We start from the raw sequence: 21,230 nt of genomic DNA on the forward strand, positions 1-21,230 counted from the left end.
TCAACAAACTCAGTCGGACCGAAAAGGTAAACCTAGTGACCGTTAGAGATCTTCGGTGGGACTGACATGCAACTCGGTAGGACCGATATGGTTAGGGTTTGGGCATAACGTAATCTCGGTGAGACCGAGTTTGGTAATAAGCTAACCAGAGAGTTGGTCAGGCAAACTCGGTGGGACCGATTTGCTCTTTCGGTGAGACCGAAAAGTTACAAAAGGGAAACAAAGAGTTTACATTGCAATCTCGGTGGGACCGATTCGCTCTTTCGGTGAGACCGAAAAGTTACGAAAGGGAAACAGAGAGTTTGCAATCCCATCTCGGTGAGACCGAGATCCCTATCGGTAGAACTGAATTGCTAGGGTTTGGCAGTGGCTTATGACAAGTGAAACTCGGTGGCGCCGAATAGAAAGAATCGGTAGAACCGAGTTTGGCTTAGGGTTTAGGTCATATGTGGATATGGGAAAGTAGTTGGGGGTTTTGGAGCATATCACTAAGCACATGAAGCAAGAGGCTCATTAAGCAACACCTCATCCCTCCTTGATAGTATTGGCTTTTCCTAAAGACTCAATGTGATCTTAGATCACTAAAATATAAAATGAAGAGTCTTGAGCTTTTGAGCTTGAGCCAATCCTTTGTCCTTAGCATTTTGAGGGTTCCACTTTCACATCCATGCCATGCTAATCATTGAGCTTTCCTGAAATAGTCATCTTGGAATAGCATTAGCTCAATGAGCTATATGCTGTTATGAATTACCAAAACCACCTGGGGATAGTTGCACTTTCAGTACCTCCCTGCTAGACTTATAGCAAGACACACATCAGGTCTGGTACACAGCATTGCATACATGATAGAGCATATGGCTGAAGCATAGGGAATATCTTTCATTTTCTCTCTATCTTCTGCATTGGTCGGGCATTGAGTCTTACTCAATTTCACACCTTGTAACACAGGCAAGAATCCTTTCTTTGCTTGATCCATTTTGAACTTCTTCAAAACTTTGTCAAGGTATGTGCTTTGTGAAAGTCCAATTAAGCGTCTTGATCTATCTCTATAGATCTTAATGCCCAATATGTAAGCAGCTTCACCGAGGTCTTTCATTGAAAAACTCTTATTCAAGTATCCCTTTATGCTATCCAGAAATTCTATATCATTTCCGATTAGTAATATGTCATCTACATATAATATCAGAAATGCTACAGAGCTCCCACTCACTTTCTTGTAAATACAGGCTTCTCCAAAAGTCTGTACAAAACCAAATGCTTTGATCACACTATCAAAGCGTTTATTCCAACTCCGAGAGGCTTGCACCAGTCCATAAATGGATCGCTGGAGCTTGCACACTTTGTTAGCTCCCTTTGGATTGACAAAACCTTCCGGCTGCATCATATACAACTCTTCTTCCAGAAATCCATTCAGGAATGCAGTTTTGACATCCATTTGCCAAATTTCATAATCATAAAATGCGGCAATTGCTAACATGATTCGGACAGACTTAAGCATCGCTACGGGTGAGAAGGTCTCATCGTAGTCAATCCCTTGAACTTGTCGAAAACCTTTTGCGACAAGTCGAGCTTTGTAGACAGTAATATTACCGTCAGTGTCAGTCTTCTTCTTGAAGATCCATTTATTCTCAATTGCTTGCCGATCATTGGGCAAGTCAACCAAAGTCCATACTTTGTTCTCATACATGGATCCCATCTCAGATTTCATGGCTTCAAGCCATTTTGTGGAATCTGGGCTCACCGTCGCTTCTTCATAGTTCGTAGGTTCATCATGATCTAGTAGCATGACTTCCAGAACAGGATTACCGTACCACTCTGGTGAGGATCTTACTCTGGTTGATCTACGAGGTTCGGTAGTAACTTGTTCTGAAGTTTCATGATCATTATCATTAGCTTCCTCACTAATTGGTGTAGGTGTCACAGAAACCGGTTTCTGCGATGTACTACTTTCCAATAAGGGAGCAGGTACAGTTACCTCATCAAGTTATACTTTCCTCCCACTCACTTCTCTCGAGAGAAACTCCTTCTCTAGAAAGGATCCATTCTTAGCGACAAATGTCTTGCCTTCGGATCTGTGATAGAAGGTGTACCCAACAGTCTCCTTTGGGTATCCTATGAAGACACATTTCTCCGATTTGGGTTCGAGCTTATCAGGTTGAAGTTTTTTCACATAAGCATCGCAGCCCCAAACTTTCAGAAACGACAACTTTGGTTTCTTGCCAAACCACAGTTCATAAGGCGTCGTCTCAACGGATTTTGATGGTGCCCTATTTAACGTGAATGCGGCCGTCTCTAAAGCATAACCCCAAAAATATAGTGGTAAATCTGTAAGAGACATCATAGATCGCACCATATCAAGTAAAGTATGATTACGACGTTCGAACACACCATTATGCTGTGGTGTTCCGGGTGGCATGAGTTGCGAAACTATTCCGCATTGTTTCAAATGTAGACCAAACTCGTAACTCAAATATTCTCGTCCACGATCAGATCGTAGAAACTTTATTTTCTTGTTACGATGATTTTCAACTTCACTCTGAAATTCTTTGAACTTTTCAAATGTTTCAGACTTATGTTTCATTAAGTAGATATACCCATATCTGCTTAAATCATCTGTGAAGGTGAGAAAATAACGATATCCGCCACGAGCTTCAACATTCATTGGACCACATACATCTGTATGTATGATTTCCAACAAATCTGTTGCTCTCTCCATAGTACCGGAGAACGGTGTTTTAGTCATCTTGCCCATGAGGCACGGTTCGCAAGTACCAAGTGATTCATATCAAGTGGTTCCAAAAGTCCATCAGTATGGAGTTTCTTCATGCGTTTTACACCGATATGACCTAAACGGCAGTGCCACAAATAAGTTGCACTATCATTATCAACTCTGTATCTTTTGGCTTTAACATTATGAATATGTGTATCACTACTATCGAGATTCATCAAAAATAGACCACTCTTCAAGGGTGCATGACCATAAAAGATATTACTCATATAAATAGAACAACCATCATTCTCTGATTTAAATGAATAACCGTCTCGCATCAAACAAGATCCAGATATAATGTTCATGCTCAACGCTGGCACCAAATAACAATTATTTAGGTCTAATACTAATCCCGATGGTAGATGTAGAGGTAGCGTGCCGACCGCGATCACATCGACTTTGGAACCATTTCCCACGCGCATCGTCACCTCGTCCTTCGCCAGTGTTCGCTTAATCCATAGTCCCTGTTTCGAGTTGCAAATATTAGCAACAGAACCAGTATCAAATACCCTAGTGCTACTGCGAGCTCTAGTAAGGTACACATCAATAACATGTATATCACATATACCTTTGTTCACCTTGCCATCCTTCTTATCCGCCAAATACTTCGGGCAGTTCTGCTTCCAGTGACCAGTCTGCTTGCAGTAGAAGCACTCAGTTTCAGGCTTAGGTCCAGATTTGGGTTTCTTCTCTTGAGCAACAACTTGCTTGCTGTTCTTTTTGAAGTTCCCCTTCTTCTTCCCTTTGCCCTTTTTCTTGAAACTAGTGGTCTTGTTGACCATCAACACTTGATGCTCCTTCTTGATTTCTACCTCCGCAGCTTTCAACATTGCGAAGAGCTCGGGAATAGTCTTATTCATCCCTTGCATATTATAGTTCATCACGAAGCTCTTGTAGCTAGGTGGCAGTGATTGGAGAATTCTGTCAATGACGCAATCATCTGGAAGATTAACTCCCAATTGAATCAAGTGATTATTATACCTAGACATTTTGAGTATATGCTCACTGACAGAACTATTCTCCTCCATCTTGCAGCTATAGAACTTATTGGAGACTTCATATCTCTCAATCCGGGCACTTGCTTGAAATATTAACTTCAACTCCTGGAACATCTCATATGCTCCATGATGTTCAAAACGTCGTTGAAGTCCCGATTCTAAGCCGTAAAGTATGGCACACTGAACTATCGAGTAGTCATCAGCTTTCCTCTGCCAGACGTTCATAACATCTGGTGTTGCTCCAGCAGCAGGCCTGGCACCCAGCGGTGCTTCCAGGACATAATTCTTCTATGCAGCAATGAGGATAATCCTCAAGTTACGGACCCAGTCCATGTAATTGCTACCATCATCTTTCAACTTTGCTTTCTCAAGGAACGCATTAAAATTCAACGGAACAACAGCACGGGCCATCTATCTACAATCAAACATAAACAAGCAAGATACTATCAGGTACTAAGTTCATGATAAATTTAAGTTGAATTAATCATATTACTTAAGAACTCCCACTTAGAAAGACATCCCTCTAATCTTCTAAGTGATTACGTGATCCAAATCAACTAAACCATAACCGATCATCACGTGAAATGGAGTAGTTTTCAATGGTGAACATTGCTATGTTGATCATATCTACTATATGATTCACGCTCTACCTTTCGGTCTCAGTGTTCCGAGGCCATATCTGCATATGCTAGGCTCGTCAAGTTTAACCTGAGTATTCTGCATGTGCAAAACTGGCTTGCACCCGTTGTAGATGGACGTAGAGTTTATCACACCCGATCATCACGTGGTGTCTGGGCACGACAAACTTTGGCAACGGTGCATACTCAGGGAGAACACTTTTATCTTGAAATTTAGTGAGAGATCATCTTATAATGCTACCGTCAATCAAAGCAAGATAAGATGCATAAAAGATAAACATCACATGCAATCAATATAAGTGATATGATATGGCCATCATCATCTTGTGCCTTTGATCTCCATCTCCGAAGCATCGTCATGATCACCATCGTCACCGGCACGACACCTTGATCTCCATCGTAGCATCATTGTCGTCTCGCCAATCTTATGCTTCTACGACTATCGCTACCGCTTAGTGATAAAGTAAAGCATTACAGGGTGATTGCATTGCATACAATAAAGCGACAACCATATGGCTCCTGCCAGTTGTCGATAACTCGGTTACAAAACATGATCATCTCATACAATAAAAATTAGCATCATGTCTTGACCATATCACATCACAACATGCCCTGCAAAAACAAGTTAGACGTCCTCTACTTTGTTTGTTGCAAGTTTTACGTGGCTGCTACGGGCTTAAGCAAGAACCAATCTTACCTACGCATCAAAACCACAACGATAGTTTGTCAAGTTGGTGCTGTTTTAACCTTCACAAGGACCGGGCGTAGCCACACTCGGTTCAACTAAAGTTGGAGAAACTGACACCCGCCAGCCACCTGTGTGCAAAGCACGTCGGTAGAACCAGTCTCGCGTAAGCGTACGCGTAATGTCGGTCCGGGCCGCTTCATCCAACAATACCGCCGAACCAAAGTATGACATGCTGGTAAGCAGTATGACTTATATCGCCCACAACTCACTTGTGTTCTACTCGTGCATATAACATCAACACATAAAACCTAGGCTCGGATGCCACTATTGGGGTTTCCTACGCACACGCAAGATCATGGTGATGCATAGCAATGAGAGGGGAGAGTGTTGTCCACGTACCCTCGTAGACCGAAAGCGGAAGCGTTATATCAACGCGGTTGATGTAGTCATACATCTTCACGATCCGACCGATCCAAGCACCGAAACTATGGCACCTCTGAGTTCTAGCACACGTTCAGCTCGATGACGATCCCCGGACTCCGATCCAGCAAAGCGTCGGGGAAGAGTTCCGTCAGCACGACGGCGTGGTGACGATCTTGATGTTCTACCATCGCAAGGCTTCGCCTAAGCACCGCTACAATATTATCGAGGAGTATGGTGGAGGGGGGCACCGCACACGGCTAAGAAAACGATCACGAAGATCAACTTGTGTGTCTAGAGGTGCCCCCCTGCCCCCGTATATAAAGGAGCAAGGGGGAGGGGCGGCCGGCCAGGAGGAGGCGCGCCAGGGAGGAGTCCTGCTCCTACAGGGAGCAGGACTCCCTCCTTTTCCTTGTCCAAGTAGGAGAGGGGGAAGGAAGGGAGAGAGGAGAGGAAAGAAAGGGGGGGGGGGGGCGTCGCCCCCCTCCTTGTCCAATTCGGACTAGAGGGGGAGGGGGCGCGCGACCTGCCCTGGCCGCCCCTCCTCTTCTTCACTTTAGGCCCATGAGGCCCGTTAACCCCCGGGGGGGGGGGGGTCCGGTAACCCCCCGGTACTCCAGTTTTATCCAAAACTTCTCCGAAACACTTCCGGTGTCCGAATATAGTCGTCCAATATATCAATCTTTATGTCTCGACCATTTCGAGACTCCTCGTCATGTCCGTGATCAAATTCGGGACTCCAAACAACATTCGGTACATAAAAATATATAAACTCATAATGAAACTGTCATCGTAACGTTAAGCGTGCGGACCCTACGGGTTTGAGAACAATGTAGACATGACCGAGACACGTCTCCTGTCAATAACCAATAGCGGAACCTGGATGCTCATATTGGCTCCTACATATTCTACGAAGATCTTTTATCGGTCAGACCGCATAACAACATACGTTGTTCCCTTTGTCATCGGTATGTTACTTGCCCGAGATTCGATCGTCGGTATCTCAATACCTAGTTCAATCTCGTTGCCGGCAAGTCTCTTTACTTGTTCTGTAATACATCATCTCGCAAGTAAGTCATTAGTTGCAATGCTTGCAAGGCTTATGTGATGTGCATTACCGAGAGGGCCCAGAGATACCTCTCCGACAATCGGAGTGACAAATCCTAATCTCGAAATACGCCAACCCAACATTTACCTTTGGAGACACCTGTAGAGCTCCCTTATAATCACCCTGTTCGTTGTGACGTTTGGTAGCACACAAAGTGTTCCTCCGGCAAACGGGAGTTGCATAATCTCATAGTCATAGGAACATGTATAAGTCATGAAGAAAGCAATAGCAACATACTAAACGATCGGGTGCTAAGCTAATGGAATGGGTCATGTCAATCACATCATTCTCCTAATAATGTGATCCCGTTAATCAAATGACAACACATGTCTATGGTTAGGAAACATAACCATCTTTGATTAACGAGCTAGTCAAGTAGAGGCATACTAGTGACGTTTAGTTTGTCTATGTATTCACACAAGTATTATGTTTCCAGATAATACAATTCTAGCATGAATAATAAACATTTATCATGATATAAGGAAATAAAATAATAACATTATTATTGCCTCTAGGGCATATTTCCTTCACAAACATAGGCTTCCAAAATATCAATCTTCATGTCACGACCATTTCGAGACTCCTCGTCATGTCCGTGATCACATCCGGGACTCCGAACAACCTTCGGTACATCAAAGCATATAAACTCATAATATAACTATCATCGAAACGTTAAGCGTGCGGACCCTACGGGTTCGAGAACTATGTGGACATGACCGAGACACGTCTTCGGTCAATAACCAATAGCGGAACCTGGATGCTCATATTAGCTCCCACATATTCTACGAAGATCTTTATCGGTCAGACCGCATAACAACATACGTTGTTCCCTTTGTCATCAGTATGTTACTTGCCCGAGATTCGATCGTCTGTATCTCTGTACCTAGTTCAATCTCGTTACCGGCAAGTCTCTTTACTCTTTCAGTAATACATCATCCCGCAACTAACTCATTAGTTGCAATGCTTGCAAGGCTTATAGTGATGTGCATTACCGAGTGGGCCCAGAGATACCTCTCCGACAATCGGAGTGACAAATCCTAATCTCGAAATACGCCAACCCAACAAGTACCTTCGGAGACACCTGAAGAGCACCTTTATAATCCCCCAGTTACGTTGTGACGTTTGCTGGCACACAAAGTGTTCCTCCGGTAAACGGGAGTTGCATAATCTCATAGTCATAGGAACATGTATAAGTTATGAAGAAAGCAATAGCAACAAACTAAACGATCAAGTGCTAAGCTAACGGAATGGGTCCAGTCAATCACATCATTCTCCTAATGATGTCATCTCATTAATCAAATGACAACTCTTTGTTTATGGTTAGGAAACATAACCATCTTCGATCAATGAGCTAGTCAAGTAGAGGCATACTAGTGACACTCTGTTTGTCTATGTATTCACACATGTATCATGTTTCCGGTTAATACAATTCTAGCATGAATAATAAACATTTATCATGATATAAGGAAATAAATAATAACTTTATTATTGCCTCTAGGGCATATTTCCTTCAGATTGGTGTGCACTTTTTTATAAGAATGAAATATCGAATCCTATATAGCTGAACAAATCCAGAAGAACAGATCAATAGAGGACATACCTAAGCAAAGTACAAAACCATTAACTCTAACCATACTCAGATATTTACAGTCCTTGCCGCAAACCCATCAGGACCCAAAGGAGCAGGACTAACTCCCCAGATGTAGGATCCTAGCTTGCCAAAAAGAAGTGGATACCATTGCAGTAGTAGAAGCTCCTCTCAGAATCAGTCGGGACCGCACTCGCCGGAGGAATTGGATCAAGCACTCCTACAAGCTGTCCCCGTGAACATAAGCGATGGCCTGAGTTGCCAACAAATCGGCTCTTATAGACTAGCAAGAATCCATGTCAGCGTCGCCACCAGAGCATCCTCCCTGCCAGAAATAACCCTCGCGGCTGGTCTGATCCAGTGAACTACAGAGGGCCGGCCTCCCAGGGATGCTGCAGCTACCTTCGCCGGAACAAACACATATATGGCGGGTGAATAGGACAAGTTGGGGAGACGATTGGAGGAAAGGTGAGGAGACACCGGTGGGGTTTCAGGAAACTGGAGAAGGTGGAGAGGGCAAGTTACGGAGAAATTAAGAGGCACCACGATGGGGAACACCACGAACGGTTTTGTAAGAACATGCGGTGCCCCCATGTTTGGTTTTGGTAATTAATGACAATCTCTATTGACTAATGGTTGCTTTGAGTTATATTTGAAGGTTTTGTCCATAGGCTTTTCTTGGATTACATCAAGGAGAGTTTGTGTCGACCAAGGTGCTACTTGTCGACTCTCCTTGATTCCTTGAAGGATTTGGATTCAAGGAGAGTTTGTGTCGACTAATGGATTACCTCCCCTGCCTCTTCTTTCTATAACCAGTCACTGTTTTGATGCTACTCGTCGTCTTGTATCCAACAAGCTTGAGTTTTCTCAATTCGGAGCTCATTTGCAGAAGTTTTGGCAGTTCTGGTTTTCCTTGGAGTATACTTGTTTTCGTGGAAGTGGCATAAGGATGGCGCCAGCGGTAGTACCGCTGGGCCGGAGCGGCAGTACCGCGTATCGCCACAAGCGGTAGTATCGCTGTCCCACACGGTAGTACCGCCTATGCCCATAAGCGGTAGTACGGCTCCGGTTCCGCGCTGGTACCGCCTCGATTCGAGATGTGGTTTTCTCGTGTCAGGTTCAGCAGTAGTAGGAGCGGCAGTAGAAGCGGTAGTACCGCGGCTACCACTGCCCCTAGTGCCGCTCAATGGCCCTCTTCCCTGTTCCTTCTCCCTGTGCTCGCGGTAGGCGCTGTGCGCGGTCCCAGTGGTAGTACCGCTGTGCCAAGCGGCAGTACCGCTGTGGCCTACGGTAGTACCGCTGGCTCCAGCGGTAGTGCCGCTCATACGGCTCTGCCTCGCCCTCTGTTTTGCTCCGCTCTCCGTGTTCTACCGCCCGGGCGGTAGTACCGCTCGTGCGTGGACTGAGCACATAAAGGTTGGATTCGGGACCTCCTATAAAAGGGGGTCTTCTTCCCCATTCAACCTTATCCTTTGAGCTCGTGTTCTTCCCCCATTGTTGACCTTCTTCGAGCTTTCTAACTCTCAATCCCTCCATGGATTCTTGCTAGTTTTTGAGGGAAAAGAGAGAGGACATCTAGATCCACACTTCCACCCATCACTTTCTCCTCTATGTGAGGGGAACCCCTTGGATCTAGATCTTGGAGTTCTTGGTGTTCTCCTTCTTGTTCTTCCTCTCACTTTCCTCCCTAGCATTAGTTGCTTTGGTGGGATTTGGGGGAGAAGGACTTGGGCACTCCGTGTGCCCTTGCCATTGCATTTGGTGCATCGGTTTGAGTTCTCCACGGTGATACGTGGAAGTTACAAGTTGAGAATCTTATTACGCTTGGGTGCTCGGTACCCTTGAGCTTGTTCCTCTTGGGTGCTTGGGCGCCCTAGACGGTTGGTGGTGTTCGGAGCTCAATCATTGTGGTGTAAAGCTCCAAGCAAGCGTCGGGGTCTCCAATTAGGTTGTGGAGATCGCCCCGAGCAATTTTACGGGTTCCGGTGACCGCCTCCAAGGTTTGCCAAAGTGTACGGGTTCGGTGTCCGCCCCCAAGGGTTGCCATTTGTACGGGTTCGGTGACCGCCCCCAAGGGTTTCCATTTGTACGGGTTCGATGACCGCCCTCAAGGGTCCCTTAGTGGAATCACGACATCTTGCATTGTGCGAGGGCGTGAGGAGATTACGGTGGCCCTAGTGGCTTCTTGGGGAGCATTGTGCCTCCACACCACTCCAAACGGAGATTAACATCCGCAAGGGTGTGAACTTCGGGATACATCGTCGTCTCCGCGTGCCTCCGTTATCTCTTACCCGATCCCTTTACTTATGCACTTTACTTTGTGATAGCCATATTGTTTCTTGTCATATATCTTGCTATCACCTAGTAGTTTATATTGCTTAGCATAAGTTATTGGTGCACATAGGTGAGCCTAATTGTTGTAGGTTTGGTGCTTGACAAATTAACCGCTAGGTTTATTCCGCATTTGTTCAAGCCTAAACCGTAATTATTTTAAAGCGCCTATTCACCCCCCTCTAGGTGACATCCACGATCTTTTAGGTTTCTCTGGAAAAAATGATGACGTGTTACAACTTACAACTTACAACTGAGAGGCAAATGGACTGTACATGTAGGCACCTATAAAGAGAACGATTGGTTGGTGTTTACAAAGTAAAAAACTAAACGCTGATGTGGATAGTGTGCATTAGCGAGAATAGCTAGTAGTGGGGATCAACTTCTTAAGAATGTAAGATTATACCACTAGCCTAAGACTAAGGAAAGAACTTAACACATTGCTTAGAGCATCTTCAATAGATGATGTATATTTTGGTGCTCTAAAACGGTGATGGTTCAAATTTGGAGCACCAAAAAATGCTTTTTACATCTTCAAAAAGGCTCAACTCCAACAGATAATCCAAAACGAAGATGTAAATAAAAGAGCAACTCCAACAGATGATCCAAAACAAAGATTAAAATGACCAACTACTACTTCATCTCAACATAGTTCAAACATGAAATTCAACATAGTTTCATACACAAAATCAACTACTACTTATTCGAACTACTAGATGAAACTACTCCTTATCGTCGGAGTTGCGGAACTGCTCCCAGAACTCGTCCTTAGTCGGGTCATCGCACCCCTCGTCCTCCTCGGAGTCACCCCAGTCCTCATCCGACGACTCGATAGGGATCACAGTCGACGGGCCGGCCTCGTCCTCCTTCTTCACCCCTTCTTATTTTCCTCGGCGCCGCGCTTTCAGTAGTGCTCCAGCTCAGCCTGGACGTACTGCGGATGCTCTCGCGCAAACCGAGCCATCGCCGCCTCATCGCTCTCGCCGGGAGCGACGACAACCGCCGATCTCTTCTTCGCCTTCTTTGCTGGTATCTCCTCCATCCGGATGCCCTGCGGCACGGGCCACTTCGCCACTGCCTGGGACTCGGTCTCCGGGAAGTTGAGGTCCCTCTTCGGCCGTCCGGCACGCCACACCGCCACGTCGTAGGCACGCGCGGCCTCATCAGCGGTGGGATACGTGTCGAGCCACCAACGCCGCCCGGCGTCGGAGAACTCCACTCCGAAGTTCCCGGAGGGCTTCGCCCTCACGCTGAAGAAATTGGACTTGCCCTTTGGCGTCTTCTTCGGTGCCATCGGGGAGTGAGTCGGGGCGGCGGCGTGCGGCGTGGGGCGGAGGCCGACGGAGCGGGGCGGCGGACGGACTGGAGGTGGAGGCGGACGGAGCGGGGCCGGGCGGAGGACGGACCGGAGGTGGCCGGAGAGGAGACGAACGGGGTCGGGGTGGGGCGGAGGCGGCCGGAGCGGATGCAGACACGATGGGGCGGCGCGGCGGCAGGTGGCGGTCCAGGTGGGGTGGAATCGGCGACGGGGGCTAGATCTACGGCGGGGCGGCGTCGGAGAGCTGGGGCGGACGAGGAGCGGGCGGGCGATCGCGAGGCGGAAGGGGAACGAAGTGGCGGTTGGTCATTTGGCGGGCGGTTGTGGTTTTACATCAGTTGTATCTATGTAAATTTGCATCATGAAGTTTTCAATTTTACATTTCCCGAAGGCGGTGGTCTAATTTTTTATATATGAACCATCTGTTAAAGCAACATTTTTTAATGCAAAGCTTCAAAAATTAGTTATTTTACATATGGACCGTCTATTAGAGATGCTCTTAGCAAAGCTGAACCCATCCGTTCGGAGACGCGGACTGGTGGGTACACCTTCCTGTGTGCACAGCTGAAGGGTGTGTTTGGTAGGGTGCATGGAGGGTGCATGAGGGCAAAAGTTTCCAATCCGACCCACTTTTGCTTGTTTGGTAGGGTGCATGGGCTCATCTGAGCTATGCTCATCTGATGCATAAAAGTGCACTCAGCCATGCTCATCTCATGCACCCCAGACAGGGTGCATCGAGGCAGCTATGCTGGCCCTGACACTCGTCCCCACCGACCAGACCACGTCCAGATATGTTTATTTTTTCAAAAAGAATCATAATTTCAAAATTTGTTTAAATTTTCGAAAAACCTTAGAATTTCAGAAAAAATGAAAAGTTTGAATTTCAAAATTGTTTAAATTTTCAAAAAAATCATAATTTCAAAATTTGTTTGAATTTTCAATAAATATTTGAAATTTCAATTTTTCTAAAAAATCGTAAATGTTCGGAATTTCAAAAGGAAATCAAAATTTGTTTGAATTTTGAAAAAAATAGAATTTTATTTTTTTATAAAATTTTCAAATTTTGTTTAAATTTTCAAAAAAAAACTCATAATTTTAAATATGTTAAAATAAAAAAGAGAATTTCAAAATTTATTTTAATTTTCCAAAAAAGTTTAGAATATCAAATTTTATTTAAATTTTCAAAATATGTTTAAATTTGTGTTGAGATTTTTTCAATTTTGTTCATCATTCAAAAAATATATTCAGAATTCGAAATTGTTCAGCATGTCTAAACACATGCAGGCTATCAAACAAAATCTCAGCTCAGCATGTCTCAACGCATACATCACTGCCAAACAACAGCAACTGTATGGACTCAGCATGTCTACACTCAACATGTATGACATGAGAACAACTAGACTAGGTCCATACATACTACCAAACACACCCGAAGTACAGCCGGATATCTTTGCGGTGCATGACCAGCTCAGAGCATCGGCCGCTCGGCATCTAGTGCGGTGCTACGCAAGTAACTCGTGTCACCTTCCGTTGATTGTGGGCAAGGGACGAGCAGTTTGGTCAGGATCTTATTCATGCTGCCTGCCTCGTTCAGGTGCCACGATGGAGGCAGCCGTTATACCGCTGCATACTCATAGAATAAAGTGCCGCTCGTATCATCACCGGATCCGTGGCGCAATGGTAGCGCGTCTGACTCCAGATCAGAAGGTTGCGTGTTCGATTCACGTCGGGTTCAATGCCCCGAACATATAATCCGGTCCTTTTTTAGCCCTCAACTTTTGCCGTTTTGGGCCCTTGTGGCAAACGAAACAGCAAACTGAGGCCCAGCCCTTTTCTCCATCCCCGAAGGCCCGTTTTGCAAATAAGCCCATGGAGAGTCGTGGCCCGCTCCGCCGCCTCCGAACCAAAACCCTCAGAAGCCACTTCGCGAACATTCTCCTCTCCCCCGACCCCCCTTCCGCATCCACGCGAGCGAAGCCGCGCCGGCGAAGAGCAGGCGACACTTCTACAACCCTCCGGCTCCGCCCCACTTCCGCGGCCCGCAGCCATGGCGACCGTCATGCAGAAGATCAAGGACATCGAGGACGAGGTACTTACTCGACCGTGGCCTCCGGCCCTCCAGCGACCCGCCGCGACGGCGGATGGATTTGACTCCTGCGATTAGTAGTGCTAGAGCTGTACTCCGTGCGGGCTTTGCTTAGTTTCGAATTGAAATTGTTCGGTGCTGGTTCGCCGTGGCTCACTGCTTGTGCGGTTTGAGCTGTAGGTAGGCAGATTGGATTTGGGGGGCATGTTAGGTTTAGAAGTAGCAGTAGCAGTGGCTTAGTTTTTTGTTCTTCTTACAGTGTTGATTTAGAACTGTTTGTTTTCAGCTCGCTTTGCTACATGTTTCATGTGGTGGAGCTGCGCCTACCTGTTGCTACACCTGATTTGATAGGATACCCATAGATTCTAGACATGTGCTTAGTTGAGGGCTATTGAAGCTTTGGTGGCATTTGGTCTCTCCGTCGCTGGTCTTCACCTTTTGGTCATGGACTGAAATGATTTGGATAAAAAAAATCTTTGAATTGTGATGCATTTTGTTGTTTTGCAATAAATATAAGTTAATAAAATACTGACCTTTAGGTTGCTGATAGCTTTTTACCATATATATGCCTGATTAAGCGTGTCTTATCAAACGGGGCTTAGTTGATATAAATGGGCGCTCAGGTGTTAGCTGTAATGTTATGTGAGAAGGAGCATTTGTTTTGCTCGCAAGTCATGATCAAAGATGCTCGGAAACTGGTGCAGAGGATATTAGATTGGCTAGTTGTGGTTTATACTGGAATGGCGGGGTTCGATGGCAATTCACTTACTAATTCATCTGCCTGTTTGTGATTTGATAGTTGTAACTGTTCACCCGCATATTGTATGTCATAGTGATAATTTAGTCAAGTGGTACTTAATTGGACACTAATATGATTCTGGAGTCAGATGATACGTTGGTGTTTTGGTTTGTGATTAACATTTGACAATAATTAAATTGTTGTGAAGTAGTGAGACCCTGAAAATGTTACTTATATATGCATAATGCTCTTGCTACTCTGGAAGGATTGGACAAGTGTGCATGAACGTTTCAGATAGTTGGCCAAATGCCCAGATTTATCCACTTTCTGAACCCTGTGCTTATGTTCTTTGCTTCTGTTTTACTTGACAGATGTCAAAGACGCAGAAAAACAAAGCCACTGCACACCATCTTGGTCTTCTGAAGGTGATTTGAAGCTCCTATCCATTTATCTCAATTAACTGGATCCATTTCATCATATATCATGCTATATCTAGGTCTCCGAAGAACTAGCTTACAGACAGTTTAGCTATTTCACAAAAGCTGATGCCTAAATGTATGTGCTGCTGTTGCTTGCATATAACTTGCCTTACTTCATGTCCAACCATATGGCGGTGCTGTCAGTTTTAATCTGGATCATTGGCTTGACAGTGTGTAGAGATTGACTTTTATCAAATCTGATAGCATGGTTCCCTCGGTTGTGCTTGGATCTTTGATGCATAATTGTCGAATGAGGGCCAGGTCAATGCATTACTGTGGTTATATGCTGCACGATGTAAGATCTTGCATGTAGGGTTGAGATGTGCTTGAAACGGGGTCTCAAGCTCCATTCCATCAGCTAGTTGAATCATTGTTCTTCTGTAGGATTGATGGTTACAAGCATCTCTGTATGTTTAAGCTATTATTGCTACTTTTATAAAAATAAATATTCCTTTGGTCAGGCTAAACTTGCAAAATTACGGCGAGAGTTGCTCACTCCTACAACCAAAGGTGGTGGTGGTGCTGGTGAGGGGTTTGACGTGACGAAAAGTGGAGATGCACGTGTTGGTTTGGTGGGCTTTCCTTCGGTTGGGAAATCAACATTGTTGAACAAGCTGACGGGAACTTTTTCAGAGGTCTGCTCTTGCTGTACTAATGTTTTTTTTATACTTTTCTGGACTATCATGTTAGTTTCAATGCTGATATAGTAACACATTCTTTCTGTTCCTTATATGATTCAAAAGGTTGCGTCCTATGAGTTTACAACTTTAACATGTATTCCTGGAGTTATTATGTACAAAGGAGCTAAAGTACAGGTATTTTTTCACTTTCAAAGGAAGCTACGAGTTGGCTTTTGTTGCCAGAGAATATTTGTTCTTTGTTTGTAATAGGCACTACTTGTTATTCAGCTTCTAGATCTTCCGGGAATCATTGAAGGTGCTAAAGATGGAAAGGGTAGAGGGAGGCAGGTAAAATATGTCCAACTTTTGCTCTATTTTTGCAGTCCAGTTAATATACATGGACGCATCACGCATGGTCTCAACAAACATGTCATGATGTATCATACATGAATAGTTATATTATTTACAAGTTCTCATTGCACTTTTAGTTTAATACTTTCGTGAACATTTAGAAACCATCTTTTGTGCGAATCATCTGAGCACCCACCTATTATATTAATCATTGGTGGCGGCAGTATGCACGTGTGTACAAAAATGCATTGTCACTCCCTCCGGATAATATTTATTTTTAGGGAAAAAAACTGGCTATAGTGCACCATATAAATCATACTAATTGTATTGTAGCAATCACTATTGTTTTTTTTCTTTCTAGCTCATAAAGCACATTGTTACTGGATATTTCAGGGAAGTTACCTGGATATTCTTTAAAATCTTCCTTGAGATGGCAAAAAGTAATTTCATTTGTGTTGCACCTTTTCAGAGTCATGTAATTTGTTGACTATTAAGTTTCCTGCATGTTCTACTTACCAACTTTGGAAGTAATTTCATGCAAATTCATATGCTTTTCAATACTGTAAAATACTAAGCTTTATATTACCACAAAGGGGTTTGTCCCTGTGTTATAATTTATTCTTTTATCCATTACAATTTATGCACACTTCAGGATAAGAATTTCCTGAACCATTCCCTATTCTGATCATGAGTTATATGTCATGTCTCCTTGGCTTAATGATTGATACGATTTTCAGGTCATCAGTACAGCCAGGACATGTAATGTCATTCTGATTGTTCTTGACGCCATAAAACCAATAACTCACAAACGTCTCATTGAGAAAGAGCTTGAGGGATTTGGCATCCGGTAAGTCTCTATGTTGATACCATCTTCAGCACTTGTTGTCTCGCTCTTCCACGCTGGAATTGTTGTCAGTGAGCTAAATGGTTTTGTTTAGCTTTGCTGTGGATTTGGCATTATCAATCTTCAAAAAAGTGGTAAGCATAAGCAGAGCGGAAGGCCGCAGCTTAGAGCAATGGCCGCTTAAGCGCAGCTTAATCGGGATTAAGCGTTTTTTAAATTAGCCAGAATTTGGCTGTTTTTGAATAATATGCATAAGAAAATAGGGAACATAGCACATATAGATTACTGAAAGTCTGAAATAGCATATAAGTATAAGGTTTAGTGGTTCACACAGCAAGCATAAATGCATAATAATGTCTTAATAGCATATAAGATAAATGGCAGCAGCTCAAGCAGCCAAGCAGCAGCCCCAGCCCAAGCAGTAGCTGCTCAAGCAGCAGTACATGCCTTCATGGATCAATCCTCATCCACATAAGTGCTTCCAATCACCAGTTCATCTTCATCATCCTCATACTCTATCTCCTCTGAATCTGTCTCCTATAGTTCTTCTTCGTCGGACTCGAACTCTTCATCATGGAGATCTATGGACAATGGATCAGAGGAGGAGAGGAGAGGACGAGATCCTCACCTGAAACTGTAGGGGTGGACGTCCAAGAGGAGGAGGAGCTGTCGGCGTTCAGATCCAGTAGGGTGAACCTCCAGGAGGAGGAGGAGCTGCCACCGCCACTGGAGCTCTCTTCTCACCCATTCTAACTGAGTAACCCTAGCCGAACAGGCCAGTTTTGGGCCAGGCCTTTGTTATCGCTTAAGCATGCATAGCGCTCACTTAACCAACGCTTAGCGCTAAAACGGTTGCTAAATCTTGCTTTTTTCGCTCAACGCTAAAAGTTGCGCCTAGGGCAGAAGCGAAGCGTTTAGCTGTCGCTCAGCTTAAGCGCGATTAAGCGCCACCTAAGAACGCTTTCTTGAACACTGGGCATTATCCAGTTACATTAGTGACAACCATGTCCACTGGGCATTGGCAATTCCAGATTCTGTATGTGATAATATTTGTTCTTGTATGGTGTTTCTTTCTCAAACAGCATTGTACTAAGGTGTTCCATGGTGGACCGCATTCTTCCCTTTACTTCTTTGCCACCTGCTCAGTTTGTTTCCGATGAAATGATTTCATCTCTGAATGTCTTGGCTGTTGAGACGAGGTTGATGTTTAACCTGTATGAGCTTTCCATGTATTAGGTTGAACAAGACACCTCCCAATATGACATTCAGGAGAAAGGAAAAGGGTGGCATCAATTTTACATCAACAGTAGCGAACACACACTTGGACCTTGACACAGTAAAAGCAATCTGTAGTGAGTACAGGATTCATAATGCTGATGTCTCCCTGAGATTTGATGCAACAGCAGATGACCTTATAGATGTCATTGAGGGAAGTAGAATCTACATGCCTTGCATCTATGTCGTCAACAAAATCGACCAGATCACAGTTGAAGAGCTGGATATCTTGGACAAACTTCCCCATTACTGCCCAATTAGGTGAGTCTTTACTTGGCTTCTTGATATGTGTGGTTTCTCTTATCTATTTTTCCTTGGCAATTAAAGCACTTTCTTCTTTCTGTTACCTGCTGACAGTGCACATCTGGAATGGAACCTTGATGGGCTTCTAGAGATGGTCTGGGAATACCTAGATTTGTGCAGGCTATACACAAAACCCAAAGGGCTGAACCCAGACTATGAGGATCCTGTGATCTTATCATCCAAGAGGAAAACAGTGGAAGACTTCTGCAACCAAATCCACAAGGACATGGCGAAACAGTTTAAATAGTGAGTACAGCCACATCTCCCGGCTTATTTGCTTCCTTGTAACCATTAATCTGTGTGGCTAATTGACCGGTAAAACTTGCAGTGCACTGGTGTGGGGTTCTAGTGTGAAGCATAAGCCTCAGAGAGTCGGCAAGGTACGCATTCTTCAGCCACTGTCGTGCTGTACATTGTGTTCTTTCTAGCACTAATCCGCAAGATCTCTGCAGGAGCATGAGCTTGAGGACGAGGACGTTGTTCAGATCATTAAGAAAATATAAGCTACACACCGTGGGGCGAGTGATTCTGTTTTGCGGACCAGGAAGGAGTTCTCAGCTATGAAACTTTTTGAGAAGCAGCTACATTTGGGCCCTTGTTCCTTTTGCTAGCTCTGATGCCCATTGTTGGGCTGCTGTTTGCATAAAAATCCGGTTTCGATCACAAGACAAAATGTGGACAGTTTTTTATTTGTTAGCTTGTGCCAAGTAGCCATATGTAATTGTGAGTTTGTGACTGATGCCTGTCATGCCGCAACCGCTGAACACATGGAAAGATGCTTATCTATCTTGACGAGATGTTCTTATAGCCTGGCAAGTGTTTCAGTTTGGTTAGTTTATCATTTCCGTTTCCGATCTCCCCGATGATGGGACTGCTCATTGCTTTGTCAATGATGGACAAAAACTTGAGGATAACATGGCAGGTGTAGTGGTTGCCATTGCCATTACTATTACCAGATCCCGTATCGTTTGGCTGTTAGTCCACCTGCATTATGATCCTTGACCATCTGGCAGCATCCTTTGTACGGGGCGGGCATCGCTGTTCCATGTGACGGTGCCTTGTCAAGTTGTGGGTGTACGCATGTTCGCTAGTATCAATGATTGGGACGTGTAGATCTCCATTTCGTTTGATGCTGCTTCCTTATGTACCTGTGAGAATGTGGCTTTATCTGTCGATGCGTCCTGTGATCTCGGAGCGTCCACTAACCGGAGTAGTTTCTTTTTTTTGCGGGGTCCGGAGCAGTTGATTTGACATGGCACCGTTGATCCGTCTCTGATAGGTCAGACGCGTCATATCGGTTCCCATTTGGAAGTACAAACACATAGATTTCACAAGAATCTCGTCCGAATCACAAGCATTTATTATCAAAAGTTCATCAAAAGTACTTCATCCGTTCCAAATTACTCGTCGCAGAAATGGATGTATATAAAACTAAAATACATCTAGATACATCCATACCTGCGACAAGTAATTTAGAACGGAGGGAGTACAAAGCTAATTATACTTGTCAATGACAGTCCAGTCACATCTTACCACATCTCATGTTAGATTACTCATAGTGGAAGTAATATAGATGGTAACATCATACATCTCTAGATAAAATAGATGATGTGACAAGCATTTAATGAAGAAAAAAATGCATGTGGTAACATAGCTAGCTACAAGGCTGGTCATAGTGGAGAGTAACTTATACTAGTGTCATGCATATGACACTAGTTTAAGTTACAACCTTCATAGTGCAAAGTAATATAGAAGCAGTGTCATATTTGGCTTCATTTAATAGCTTGTAGACTCATCTTGTCTTGGAAAACGCTATCTTACCGTAATATATTATGTTACTACTTCTCATTAACTACGTGCCACGTAAGCAAAAAATTCTCGAAGTGTGCTATATTATTACCTAAGAGCATGGTTAATAATACAGCCAACTGATGGCTATAAGATGTTGCCATATCACCTATAGTCACCACATATAGTCACTCATATAACAAGGTTAGCTATAAGGTTGGCTATAAGATTAGTATTTTTTCTCATCTTCTCTCTATCTCTTTTCTCACATTTATTGCATCTGTCTTGGAGCACGCGTATAGCCAGACTCTTGCATGAGAACCCACTCTTATTTTTTCATGTCTCTCTCCTTCACATAGGCAAAATTGCCATGTAAGCAAGCTATAAGCCCACTATTGTACTTGCTCTGAGTTACTCCCACTATGACTAGCCTAACTAGCCACAATGGGCTCATGTTACTACTCTATATTACTACCTCTATAACGGAGAGTAACATATGTGTGGTAACATGCAACACTTCATTTATTAGCATATAGACTCATCTTGCCTTGATATGTGTGATGTTACTCATACTAGTAGTAACTAGCTATGTTACCGCATGTCTCTCTTTCTTCATTTATTGCTTGCCACATCATCTATTTTATCTTGATATGTGTGATGTTACTACCTATGTTACTCCCACTATGGGTAGTCTAATAGTATGAGTAATATCACACATATCAAGGCAAGATGTGTATAAACCTAATAAATAAAGTGTTACATGACACCACATAGATGTTACTCTCTACTATAAAGGTAGTAACATTAGACTAGTAACATATGCATGCTACTAGTCTAAGTTACTCCTTACTGTGCCTAGCATTAGGCAAGTTTGACTAAATTAGAT

At 44.0% G+C, this 21,230-nt stretch overlaps 1 protein-coding gene and 1 non-coding gene across 2 annotated transcripts; both read left to right on the top strand.

Annotated features, from left to right (window-relative positions):
* Positions 1-13,522: 13,522 nt before the first annotated feature.
* TRNAW-CCA (transfer RNA tryptophan (anticodon CCA)) lies at positions 13,523-13,594 on the top strand. The gene has a single exon. It is a non-coding gene; the product is annotated as a tRNA-Trp (tRNA).
* Positions 13,595-13,775: 181 nt separating this feature from the next.
* LOC125536141 (GTP-binding protein-like protein) lies at positions 13,776-19,363 on the top strand. The gene is made up of 10 exons (XM_048699287.2): positions 13,776-13,948; positions 15,056-15,109; positions 15,625-15,798; positions 15,907-15,978; positions 16,072-16,131; positions 16,872-16,981; positions 18,215-18,514; positions 18,611-18,802; positions 18,885-18,936; positions 19,009-19,363. Exons 1-10 carry the CDS (start codon positions 13,907-13,909, stop codon positions 19,057-19,059), a joined length of 1,107 nt encoding a protein of 368 aa, XP_048555244.1. The 5' UTR covers positions 13,776-13,906; the 3' UTR covers positions 19,060-19,363.
* Positions 19,364-21,230: the final 1,867 nt, after the last annotated feature.

Source organism: Triticum urartu, chromosome 2A, assembly GCF_056163025.1.
Source record: "Triticum urartu cultivar PI428250 chromosome 2A, HENAU_Tu73, whole genome shotgun sequence".
NCBI classification, from domain to species: domain Eukaryota; kingdom Viridiplantae; phylum Streptophyta; class Magnoliopsida; order Poales; family Poaceae; genus Triticum; species Triticum urartu.